Source organism: Sinocyclocheilus rhinocerous, unplaced genomic scaffold (genome assembly GCF_001515625.1).
Source record: "Sinocyclocheilus rhinocerous isolate Xijiao unplaced genomic scaffold, SAMN03320098_v1.1 scaffold2138, whole genome shotgun sequence".
NCBI lineage: Eukaryota > Metazoa > Chordata > Actinopteri > Cypriniformes > Cyprinidae > Sinocyclocheilus > Sinocyclocheilus rhinocerous.
The window spans coordinates 258026-271937 of NW_015656024.1; the positions used below are offsets into that span (position 1 = coordinate 258026).

The 13912-nt window shown below is 35.0% G+C and overlaps 1 protein-coding gene across 1 annotated transcript in view; it reads right to left on the reverse strand.

Moving 5' to 3' along the window:
- The window catches only part of LOC107719273 (low-density lipoprotein receptor-related protein 8-like), a 128226-nt gene that overhangs the window by 19245 nt on the left and 95069 nt on the right, over nt 1-13912 (reverse strand). The window contains exons 8-13 of the mRNA XM_016526666.1: nt 10421-10540; nt 9968-10093; nt 7972-8143; nt 3891-4118; nt 772-890; nt 475-614 (exon numbers count right to left, since the gene is read on the reverse strand). Of these exons, the coding sequence (XP_016382152.1) occupies nt 475-614; nt 772-890; nt 3891-4118; nt 7972-8143; nt 9968-10093; nt 10421-10540 (905 nt within the window). The remainder of the gene's footprint in view (nt 1-474; nt 615-771; nt 891-3890; nt 4119-7971; nt 8144-9967; nt 10094-10420; nt 10541-13912) is intronic.

Below are 13912 nucleotides of genomic sequence, written 5' to 3' on the forward strand. Positions count from 1 at the left end.
ATCCCACTTCGCTTCCTGTCAGATCTAAACTGTCCTATCATAATACATTGATAAGTCAAAAACGCCAAAAATAAATCTTAAAAAAAAAGATTGATCTGGACTACCTCACTGGCCAGAGTCCTGCAGCTCTGAAAATGCTGCTATATTAATAAATCACAAAGAGAACAGAAGAAAGGCTTTAGTGCTAACTCGGCTGTAAGATACTGACCGCACACACACTCTTTTGCATACGCTCCAGTCGACCCGGTCTGTGTGTGAGCGATAGGACCAGAGCTTCTCAGCAGTGTGAGTGGGAGTTATTATTAAGTGCTGGACTGCTTGGGCAGCAGTTACATTCACAGTAATGGACTGATAAATACACACAAACAGACTAGCTGGTGTTAACCGCATGCATGTAAACACATACACATTGAGTTTATAAAGAAATAGAAGAAACTGAGACACACAGGTACAGTATTTAGGAGGCTCACTCACCTCGAACACAGCGAGGGCATACGGATGGCCGAGTCTCTCGCTGGAGGACAGGATGACTCTGCGATGGGCCCCGTTTAAATCCACGCTGCAGATCAGGTGCAGTTTTGAGTCCACCCAATATAAGCGCTTACCAACCACATCTGCATTCAGAGACACAACGCTGCAGTCAAACAGTTCAGCCTTACTGATTCATAAAGAGTGCATAAAGCTCAACCGTTTTAGACTTTTTACAAGCCCATCTCTACCTCTTTCCATAGAGCATAAATAACAGAAGGGAATAACCATTATAATTCCTACCGAGTGTGATTCCATTGGGCCACTCGATGTCCTCAGACACCAGCACCTGCCGATCTACACCGTTCATGCCAGCCTTCTCAATCCTGGCCCTGGTGCCCCAGTCAGACCAGTACATGAACCTGTGAAAGCAAAGCATTTCTCAGAAAAAAAGTTTAAACTTCCATGTAACACAAAACCTGGATCTGTTTTTTTTTTTTAATACATTAAAAATGCAATTCATACATACATGACCTGAATACACCTACATCTATCATTTCTAAAATTATAAAAACTAAAATCGATTTTGATATTTTTGATTTTGTATTGAAAATGTCAGGGTGGTACAACTGTCCTGATGACAAAAATGAAGAGAAAAGCTGCATTAAAATAATGTAATTCTTGTAAATATTAGTATCATAGCCATATTAAAGTCATGCAGAAAAACCTGAAAGAGGAAATTAAGTAAGTCTTTTACAATCAGATCATTTAACCCTCAATCGTCATTTGGGACAAATTTGGGCAAAATCTTTTTTTTTTCTTCTTTTTTTTTTAATAGTTTCCTTAATCGGTTCAAGACTTGGCTACTTTTCGTAAGTTTGCCAGCAAGTTTTTTATTTTTTATTTTGTTGAATAAAAACAGCCACTCACACATACAAAACCAAAGAATTAAATGAGCTAATGACTGAGCTTTATGTTTTTTGTTTGTGCCACTCAGCCACTGTGCGCGCACGCACGCACATGCACACGCACACACACACACACACACACACTTCAAAGTCAGATCAAAGTCCTACTGCAAGATTTGTTGATGAAAATGTCAAAAAAATGTCTGGAACATGCTACTTCTTAGGTTTATTGTTTATTCTTACCTGTTTGGGACCATTTGGTTCCATCCAACTTTTTTGAGTTATTGAAATTTGATGTTTTTTATTAGAAATAAGTGATTACTCTGTCTCCTACTTTGTCTTTTCCTTATAGCATGGTCAGATTTGTCTGCAAGCATATTTTGGCATCTTTGTATAGTCTCACCCAGCACAAAGATTTTTTTTTTTTTAATTCTACACTTTTAACTTGTGATTAAATCTAAAACTTAAGAGGTTAGGTTCATTACAACAATGGCTGATTTCAGCCTATATGCAGCCATTGAGTACTACAGCCATTGGCTATTGATATTTTTGATATTTTTATACCATCATATGTCACCAGATGTCACCAAACTCTTTTTAGGTTTTGGTCGTCTGAACTTACTGGAATGATTTTATTTTATTTTTTACTGAAGTATAAGAAATATTAAATATAACATAAAAATAAGCATATTTTACATTTAAAAAATTTTACTTTTAGAGGTAAATAAATAAAAAAACACCAAAAATAAAAATAAAAATGCATAAATTGATAGTTTTTATTTAAAACTCGGATCACAGCTGAGACCTTCGTGCCCAAATTTGTCCACGATCGACAATATATACAAATGATGCTCGAGGGTTAACTGTTTTAATTCATTTTAAATCAGTTTTTAAATCAGTTTAAAATTTTTATTCCTTGCTTTTATTGTTGTGATTATGTTTTAATAAATATTTTCTTTCCTTTTTATGTAAAGCATTTTACTTTTTTGAGTTATTGAAATTTGATGTTTTTTATTAGAAATAAGTGATTACTCTGTCTCCTACTTTGTCTTTTCCTTATAGCATGGTCAGATTTGTCTGCAAGCATATTTTGGCATCTTTGTATAGTCTCACCCAGCACAAAGATTATTATTTTTTTAATTCTACACTTTTAAACTTGTGATTAAATCTAAAACTTAAGAGGTTAGTTTCATTACAACAATGGTTGATTTCAGCCTATATGCAGCCATTGAGTACTACAACCATTGGCTATTGATATTTTTGATATTTTTATATCATCATATGTCACCAGATGTCACCAAACTCTTTTTAGGTTTTGGTCGTCTGAACTTACTGGAATGATTTTATTTTATTTTTTACTGAAGTATAAGAAATATTAAATATAACATAAAAATAAGCATATTTTACATTTAAAAAATTTTACTTTTAGAGGTAAATAAATAAAAAAACACCAAAAATAAAAATAAAAATGCATAAATTGATAGTTTTTATTTAAAACTGGGATCACAGCTGAGACCTTCGTGCCCAAATTTGTCCACGATCGACAAGTTAAGGGCTGCTATACGAAGGATGCTTGAGGGTTAATTTAATAATTTTCAATTGTTTTTATTTATTTTATGTTTTCCATTTTCATTACAATTTTAGCGTACGTTTTAATTTTATGTGCTTTTGTCGGTTTTATATTTTTTTATATTTCTATTTATTTTTAATTATTCTGTGTTGAGGTTTTAGCAATTTTAGTACTTTAAAAACATTTTATTTCAGTTAGATGATAAGGCAACATACCTTATTTTTATTATTATTATCATTTTAGTTAACAAAAGCATCACTTACTTACATGGGGTGTGATTCTCCAAAAACTTAGCTTCCTGGGGTGTTACGCATTTCGGGGGGAAGGGTTCATGGGTCCTCATATGGCTTGTTAACTGAGGGGGTTACAGAGGATTTGTTAATTATATAAACAAAATATATATTGTGTGTTTGAGTGGTCCAGACGCTACACCTTTCATTTGATGGATATACATCACATTTTTAGAGTCTTGAAACCTTTCCTGAAAATGGTCTACATGTTTTTCAAAACTAGATGAAACTAACGTGAATATAAATAGCACATTTCTAACTTGGAATATTAGTTTTAAACTAGATGTGTGAAAAATCTTTCTCTTTTCTACTGTTGAGACTTGCCAATGACAAAGGTCTTAGTTATCTTAAGACCAGAGCAGACCTAAATGACTTATTCAAATAGTTTTGTGCATCAACAAGAGAACCATTTTGTGGCATTCACTATTGTGAGCAAACAACATCATGCTTGAAACCATTTATACGAGCAGTAAGGTTATCTCTATGGTTTAATAGAATTCTAATAACATTTCCTCTGTAATACTCCACAGCCTCCATGTGCATGTCACTGAAAGCTTCTCTTATCATCAGTGACCTTTAAATGCAGTCTGGCCTTTTGTGGTTTTGTCATTTGGTTGGCAGTGCTGGGATGGGATGTGTCTGATAGCTGCTCACCCTCTCTCTGGATCCACAGCGATGGCCCGTGGTTCGCTCAGATCGGTGCTGATCAGCATGCGTCTCCTGCTGCCATCCGCTGAAGCCACAGAGATGGTTCTGTCGCCCGAGTCGGTCCAGTAGAGGTTGTGCTGGACCCAGTCCAGTGCCAGACCCTCAGGGGAATGCAGATCGGAGTCGATCAGAGTAACGTGTCGAGACGGGTCGCTCGCCTCGTGGATGTAAGCACTGCAGAGACATGCAGACAATTAGAGGTTCTGCTACTAGACGCCGAGTCCAACAGTCAAACCACACGACTTCAGTTGTGATTGTTTTATAGATAGTGATAGAATGAGGAAAAATCCTTTGCCCACAAACTGCATCCATTGACACTTATTTTGTAAAACCACTAACAGCCAAAAATACTGTCAATAAATGTAATGTCCGCGACTGTGCATGTTTTTAATGCAGAATGTCATTTCCATCAAGCATTTTTTATGATCTCCCAAAATTCACAGAAAAATACTACTGGTCAAAAATTTGTGGTGAGTGAAATTTTTACAAATGTTTTTGAAAAGTCTCTTATGCTCACCGAAGATGCATTTATTTGATCAAATAAATAAAATATTATTATAATTTTAAATAACTCTTTTCTATTTGAATATATTTTAAAATCTAATTTATTCCTGAGATGCAATGCTGAATTGTTTGCATCATTACTCTGTTGTCTTCAGTGTCACACGATCCTTTAGAAATCATTCTAATATGCTGATTTACTGCTCAAGAGACATTTATTAATATTATCAATGATGAAAACAGTTTTGCTTCCTAATATTTTTGTGGAATCCTGGATACATTTTTCCAGATTCTGTGATGAATAGAAAGTTCAAAAGAACAGCATTTATTTGAAATAGAAATCTTTAGTAACATTATAAATGTCTTTACTGTCACTTTTGATCAATTTAATGCATCATTTCTGATTTAAAAAAAAAACTTTCATAAAATGTACGTATTTATTTATTTATATATTATCTGACCCCAAACTTTGAACAGTAATGTACAAGCTAATTTTTTATTAGCTTTTTTTTTTTTCAAAACTCCCTAAAAGTGATCATGTGTCACCATAAACAAAAACTATAAGCAAATATGAAATGATTGTTTTATGCACTGTTAATGAATGGAAGTAATTGCATGTTTTTTATTAGTATTTTGGAAATTTTATTTGCATCTTGGTGTTTCCATACACCATTTTTTTGTGTTATCCCAAAATTCATAGAAAAATGTGTCAATGGAAGGCCCACTAATATAGCATACTACATTTGGAAAAGTTCATTATCGTATATAGCATATTCACAAACTTTACATAAACATATAAGGTCTATATAATGTGCAGTATGCAATAAACCGCTGGTTAGTTGCCCATACAAACATAATCCTTTTGTCTAAATTATGCTTTTTTAAACATTATTTATGTTCTGATTTTTAACTAAAACATCTTTTCTAGTACTCAACACTTCTCTTCACATGATCTGAAGTGTTCATGAGTGCCACAGGTGTCTATGTGAATGAATGGCCCTGTAGGGCTTCAACTCACCCCTCAGCCTTCTATTATCAGCTTCAATATCATCCCAAACTAGTTCAAGCACACAGCGGAGCAGTTACGGCTAATGACTTTGGACTTTATCCTCACTTATAAGTCCAAAAGTGACAGACGAGAGGCAGGGAGAGAGAGGGCAGGGGCAGAGTACTGCCGTTTAATAAGATAGCACATCATTTTGGGCAGCCGCAGAGGTATCTATTATTAGGAAAGTGAATGTCCCCAATTAGCGAGATCACATGGAATGTGCAATCAGGAGGAAAGGAAGATGGACCGTGGAAAAATGAGTCAAGAGGTTCTTTGCGAATTCATATGAATTTGTAACAAGGCCAGACCTTCAAATGGCAAGAGTCGAAACCTTTCCTGTATTACATTACACAGAGCGTTCGACCTGCTGTCTACACAGGGCACTTTGAAGGAAAAACAAGCATTGCAGGGTCGTTACAAACAGTAGTTCAAAACAAAAACTTTTCCAACCAAACCAAAACATTTTCAAAGGGTTCAAATGATGGACATTTCACTCTCAAAATTGGTGATATTATAAAAATCTTACTATTATTAACTTTTCAATAACCTTTTTAACCTCATGGTATTTTGCTGTTTTGATCATTTCTGCTGTTATTATGCTATCAATCCTGTTTTTCTGATAAAGGAGTTTTACAAAAGTGTTTTAAAAGCACACACGGATTCAATTCACAAATAACAGACATTAATTGACAAATAATGGCAGCACTTTATTTTACATTCATGTTTCACGTGCACTAGATTAACAGGGTAATAACTATTTCTGTCAGGGCCACTATCGTCAAAGATGATTGACAATTAGCATACAGTTTGGATTGGCGGTATGGTTCTGTTCTGGGCATGAACTCCCTGCGTATCCATGCAGCCTAGCATGGATGAGAGCAGGGAAAGCAGCGATAACCCCCCAGGGTAAACAGAACAGAACCAACATAAATGTATTGCAGATATCGTTAAAGTTCAATAATATTATGTACACATTTTAGAATTAGTCTGATTCAAAGGAGAATCAGAAGGCTGAATCCTGACTGACAGAGGAGGAGCTGGGGATGGAGGAGGGTAATTAGCTATTGAGCAATGCGAAAACTGCTGATAATGAGGGACCTTATATATGAATGCTTAGATAGGTGTCGTATTCCTATAGGTAGATGGGGATCAGCTGAGAGTCAGCTGATGCGAGCTTGACTAACGTAACCTGCCAGAACTAACGCTACGCTTGATGTATATAGTTAATCCTGAACCTACCCCTAAACCTTACCTTAACCTTATATTTCCAGGACTTTCTTAGGTAAGTACATTGTAAGTGCAAGTAAGTACACATACTGTAAAATAAAGTGCAACCAAAATAATAATATTTATTATATCAGTATTGTAAAAAAAGATAACATATGGTACATCACAAAAAATGCATAAATTCTATTCATTAACAGTGCATCGTGCAATCATGTTACATTTGTTCAAATATTTATAGCTTTTGTCTTTTTTTTTTTTTTTTTTTGGCATCACAAACAGTTTTAGGGTGTTTTAACTCGTACATTACATTGTGGGGTCTGTAAGATTTTATTTTATTTTTTTAAAGAAATTAATGCTTTTATTCATAAATGATGCATTAAATTGATCCAAAGTGACAGGTAAGACATTTATAATGTAGAAAAGATTTCTACTTCAAATAAATGCTGTTCTTTTGAACTTTTTACTCATCAAAAAATCCTTTAAAAAGTATCACAGTTTACACACACACATAAATAAGCAAGCAACATTTGTAATCAGAAATGCTTCTTGAGAAGAACTCAGCATATCAAAATTATTTCTTAAGTATCATGTGACACTGAAGACTGGAGTAATGATGCTGAAAATTCAGCTTTGCATCACAGGAATAAATTACATTTTAAAATATATAACTGTTATTTTAAATTGTAATAATACTTCACAATAATCAAATAAACGCAGGCTTAGAAAAGAAAGAAACTTCTTTCAAAAAAATAAAAAAATCTTACTGACCCCAAACGTTGGAGAGGCAGTGTGTACAGGTGCATCTCAATAAATTAGAATGTCGTGGAAAAGTTCATTTATTTCAGTAATTCAACTCAAATTGTGAAACTCGTGTATTAAATAAATTCAATGCACACAGACTGAAGTAGTTTCCCAAGGAACTGAATGGCACTCTCACATAATCATTGTTTCAGTAATATGGCAGTTAAAATGTTTTTCTGCCTCTCTGCATCTCATTTTAATTAATTTCACTAGAGAGAGTGTTATCTGGAGAGTAACGGTCTGAGTGTGTGAGGGAGGGCTATGTAAATAAATTGAGCCATATCTCCTGAGTTTAAAATAATTAACACATCACAGGCATGATGTGAAGCAGCACTTTGCTGTTAAATGAGTCCTGGCTCTCATAGTAATGGCCATGGCTTGCTTTTAAGTGCTCAGCTAAACCGCTACCATATTTACAGCATAATAACCCAAAGGTGAAGATGAAGTCACCTGTATATTTTGTGCTGGAAACGGTCACACCAGTACATGCGGTTGGCGATCACGTCGATATCAATGGCCACTGCGTTCTTCTGAGTAGGAACCACCTGTGTGTAGTCCCTCTTCACCAGGTCAATGCGTCTGATCTCGTGCCTGTTCGTGAACATCAGGTAAGGGCTTTTTCCTAAAACAAGCACAAAGACAAGAGATCACAGAGAGTTCACAGACGACTCGTTCTTGAAACAAAGAAAAGCTTTCTATCCATGATTACAAGTACCACAGGTTTTCGCACTCTTCCCTCAAAGAAACTACATTTGTCTTTACAGTCACAAACTATGGTAACTATGGTATATACACATAAAAGATATATAATTTAAAAAAAAATAATATTTCTTTAAATAAAATATTATTTATTACAAAAGATTAAGCTACAAAAAAATAAATAAATAATTCAAAAATGAATTAAAAGATCCAGCGCCAAAGAATAATTTGCTTGTTAATCAGATTACACAAGTGACAACTTGACCAATATGTTTTCAGAATCATTAGGATACATTAACATTGAGTTAAGATTTAATGATCTTTGACAGTGCACCAGAATTTTTTTTATACATACATCTGTCTATACTGTACTGTAAATATTGTATGTTTATACTTAATATTTTTGTAAATATTTAAAACTTAATATTTCACACCATAGCTATATAAACTATATAAAATATTTCTTAAAATATCATTTATTACAAAAAATAATACATTAATTAAAAAAATTAAAAGATTGTGAATCAGACTATAGTAGTATCTCTGTATGTTTGTTTTTGCGGGCAGCCCTTAATTGGACATCCAGTCATGTCTTGCAACTCAACAAATATGTTTTCAAAATCATTAGCATACATAAAACGTAAGTAACATTTAATTATCTTTAAGGACAACTGAATAGAATTGCCATTCATTTGCAGTACACTGTCTTTTTTATCTCCTCACATTTAATTTCAAATTAAAACTCACATTCACAACTCAAATAAAAATGATTTGGAAAAAAACATTGCTCTGGTTGCTGCTGATGTTGCTGTACATGTTTTTTGGAATAATTGAAATAATTGAAAATTATTTGAGCGGTAATCAGGAACATGTCACAAATACTGTAGATGGAATCGGAATACAACCTGTATAACTATGTTAAATTATCTATTAATGCCAACAACTCTATGGCAAAGCCATTTACAGAGACCGTGACATCTCTAACCTTTATGCTGTAGACTGAGTGCACACTGTATATAAAGATCACAATAACTCCAGTCACAGACGGATACACTCTGTGGGAAGGATTCACTCATCTTTATCCTTCTTAAACATTACATTTCTCCTGCTACATCTCTGTATGTCTGAGGGCCTCAGGGATCGTGTCATTGTGCTATTTTTCAGAGGTCTTCTACTTGAAGGCTGACGAGCCATGGAGGGCACAGGAAGTAGCAGTCAGTCATGTGATAAAATCTAATTGGAATGTCTGCAGTAGCAGAATGAAACGTGCTGGCAAATATTAAAAAATGACTTCAAGAATGCATATCCTACAGTGTGATCTAATATAAGATGACCAGGAGCATGAATAACCAAATGAGTCATTCATTCAGAATGAAGGGTCATGTTTTGACTGGTTAGCATGATTTCTCAATTCTTGGCCATTCAAAATATACATTTTTTAAATAAATAAATAATAATTCTTCAGAGTTATTCTTCAGATCCTTCAGAAATCATTCTAATTTGCTGATTTGCTGCTGAAGAAACATTTACTATTATCAGTGTTAAAAACAATTGTGCTGCTAAATATTTCTGCGGAAACCAGTATCAGGAAGCCATGCTGGATGCTACAACACTGCAGTTCTGGTCCGCTAGTTAAACAAGCACCTAACTAGCATAAATCAACCTGGAAATGACCTTTATTGTAAGGCTAATGAAGATAAAAGGACAGAAACCATAACAAACATCTGTTTTTATAGGAATGTCTTACCCTCAGCTTTGCAGGTCTTGCTTACGGGGTCCATCTCATAACCCGGGTGACATTCACACTTGAAATCTCCTTTCAGATTAATGCAGATCTGACTGCAGGCATCAGGGTTCTCACACTCATCGATATCTGTGGAGTAAACAGACACACGTGACTGCAGACATGCTCACTCGCTCAAGACGACTGAATATCATTACTACATCGTATACAGTATAGGTATAGGAAAAGACTGTCTGTTATGACCTGCTATTGATCAAGGGCACATCAAGCACTTCAAATGTAGTTCTTACTGTGAGACCTTATTGAGTTTGTCATATATAGAGAGATCTGATATATAAGTCATAGCAGAACACAGTGCCTGTAAGCTGAAGGCACACGTTCTTGCCCAATATGAAATTCAATTAAATCAGCTTTACTTTTACTGTCAATTCATCTCATCACTGAGCCAGGCCTGACCTCCACATGTCCTCTTGTCCAGAAGCTTATAGCCAGCAGGACACTGGCACTCGTATCCGATGGGACGGTCCACACAGATGTGCGAGCAGCCTCCATTGTTAAGCAAACATTCATTCAAACCTTTAAAAGAGAGAAGAGATGGTTTAAGATGTAGATTTTGAAAGGTACAGTGCCCTCCAAAAGTTTGGAAATGCTCCAAGTGACGTTTTGGGCAATAGAAATATCAATTTAATGCACAATTGATGTTGACAAAAACAGGTTTCCCTCGTATTAAAGCAAAACAGCTTATGCCTTGTGAAAAAGCAATGCATTTAATTGTATTGAATATGCACTTGTAGTGTTCAAATCTTAAAAGTTTATTTTTTGAAAAACTGTGCTTGGAGATAATAGTCCTCATTTGTAAGTCACTTTGGATAAAAGCATCTGCTAAATGACTAAATGTAAATAATATTAATGATGAAATAAAAGTACACTTTCATGACTTAAACACACTTAAGTGCACTTTTAAAAGTACATTTTAAAAGATTATGTTTTAATAATCTTTTGTAATGCTTTGAAGTACACTTCTTTTTATGTTGACTAGCACAGTAAAGCACGTGTAAAGAACTTGATATTAATTTTAACTGTAGTGATTTATTCAATATTACATTAAAAATGAATATATTTTGGAAGTACTAATTTGTAACTTCATCATTATAAATGTGCATTACAAATATATTTACACAAGATTCAATAGAAATTACATTAAATATATTTTTAAATATATGTTTACCATAAATGCTTGTCAGTACATTCAGTTAGCACACTTAAACCAGATTTCAAAGACAGTAGAATTATGACATTATACATAAAAATGTACTTAAAGGGATAGTTCACCCAAAAATGAAAATTTGATGTTTATCTGCTTACCCCCAGGGCATCCAAGATGTAGGTGACTTTGTTTCTTCAGTAGAACACAAACGAAGATTTTTAACTTTAACTGTTGTAGTCTGTCAGTCTTATAATGGAAGTGAATGGGAATCACGGCTTTGAGAGTAAAAAAAAAACATACACAAACAAAACCAAATCAAAGCCTGCGGCTCGTGACGATACATTGAGGTCTTAAGACACGAAACGATCGGTCTGTGCAAGAAACTGAACAGTATTTATATCGTTTTTTACCTCTGATTCACCGCAATGTCCAAACTGTCCTGAGCGTGTTCGCGTCTTCTTCTTCAGCCGGTGCGTGACGCGTCAGCACAGTTCAGACATTGCAGTGCATCAGAGGTGAAAAACTATATAAATACTGTTCAGTTTCTTGCACAGACCGATCGTTTCGTGTCTTTACACATCAATGTATCGTCACGAGCCGCAGGGTTTAATTTGGTTTTGTTTGTGTATGGTTTTTTTTACTCTCAAAGCCGTGATTCCCATTCACCTCCATTATATGACTGACAGACGGGTGAACTATCCCTTTAAGTCTTACTTAAGTGAGAAAAAACACAAATTTTATACCAATTTAAACTACATTTTCATTTAATTGTAATTAACATGTAATCGAGTGTCAGAAAAAAAATTCTATTCTTAAAAGTCTATATTTTTTTAAGTATATTATTTCCATAAAAAGTACTATTTTTAAAAAGTGCTTATTTTTTTTTACAAGGGTTGACTGACCAGATGAAAACAATTTTCACTCGTTGTATGCAGTGATATATGATTAAGTCATGTTAGAATAACAACAACTGAGGCGTGCTGTTAGTAATAATAGCTAGTGCTAAGTAGGTGTAGTCCAAATATAATTTAGACACATTCCCATGTTGTCAGTAATTATTTTTGTATCACTTTAATTTGCTCCACTTGTTTAATACTGTTGTGCCTTCCTTTGTATCAGAAAACATGAGCCATGAGCTTTTTCTTTCATGTGGCAAAGAAATTAAAATTCTTCATTTATGTGAGAGAGAGTGGCTGTCTATATTAGAGCAATAACAACCAAACACAATTACCATCTTCAGGCCTCATCTACATTCCCAAAGGACCATTTAAAAATATTATATTATATTAAATATTATATTATAAATATTATATTAAATAGCGATATTATAGAGAGAGGGTCAAAACGAGGTTGAAACTTTCAGGCACTGAACCATCTTGACTTGGTGTGTTGAAATTAGCGTTGCATTGTTTGCAGTTGAATCCCAGGAACATATTGTGTCTGAAAGCTCGAGTGAGCAGCAAGACATATTGAGCATTCTGCAGACAATAATTTAATGAGGCAAGATGGAGACGGCTGTGTGGGCCACAAACGAGCAACAATGTGCTTTCTCTTTCTTCTGCGCTCTCTCACAAGATAGCATTTGAGGACCAGATGTTCTCTCCAGCTCTCTGCGTTCATTAGTAGGTGCTGGCATCCTGACATTATCTATGGCAGTGAACAATTTGGGGCAGGGCCGCTTCGCTCGGAGCCAGCCATATGTCAAATGAGCAGCAGAGGATTCTGGATTAAAGGGGAAGACACTGAGGGCATTAAGACGGAGTTATGAGTGCTTTCTCTGGAGACGGCGATTATTACGGCACGTGGGTGAACGTGGCATTTGAGGAAAGAGGATAAGGTGCAGGTTAGGTGAGGAAACACACACACACACACACTCAGGCCTCTAGAACAACCACAGCGGGTCTTCATTCCTCTTTGATGCTAATGGATTTTCTGAGAAGATGGTGATCCGTCAGCTCTGCCCCAGATAGTGCTGGGATATATGAGAGTGAGAATGAATAAAAAAACCTTGATTTCTCTGCCATATAAATTACGATGCACTTTCAGTGGTGCTCCAGCAACTTCTGTAACCTATTTGATTCTGGCTTTTTTAGCATGTTGCTATGTAGTCGCTAAAATTCCTGAGTGATTTTTAGGTTTCTTACTGCACCAAGTCAAAAGAGCCACCCCCACCCCCCCAAAAAAAATATTAATACACCTGTCCTCAATAAACAACATGATTTGATATATCATTCATATCTGGTTTCAAATCCCTAACACTAAGTATGAGCAATATTGCAGAAGACAGAGCTGGGTAGTAATTGATTACATGTAATCAGATTCCAAAAATTAAGTACTTGTAATTAGATTAAATGACATTTTAAAATACTTGTTATCAGACTACAGTTACTTTTAATGGATTTAGGGCTGTCGCGATTCGTCGATTTTATTCGACTATTCGATTTTTAAAAATCCTCGACTTCATTTTGCTCGCGTCGACTAACCGGCAAAATACCGGAAGTGGCGCATTTCACAGACGAGAATGTATAAAACACATTATTAGTCTGTTTTCCAAGGCTGCATGATATATCTATACTCTTTGGTTCACAGTAGTTCCACAGGAACTGTTATCATTTACATGTGTAGAGCGTCTCAAACTCCATCTCTGCATGTTGTTGTGAGTTTGGGTTTATTATAACGTTCATCTGGGAATGCAACATGCGCCATTTCATCAGATTTGTAAGGTAAATCATTTATAAATC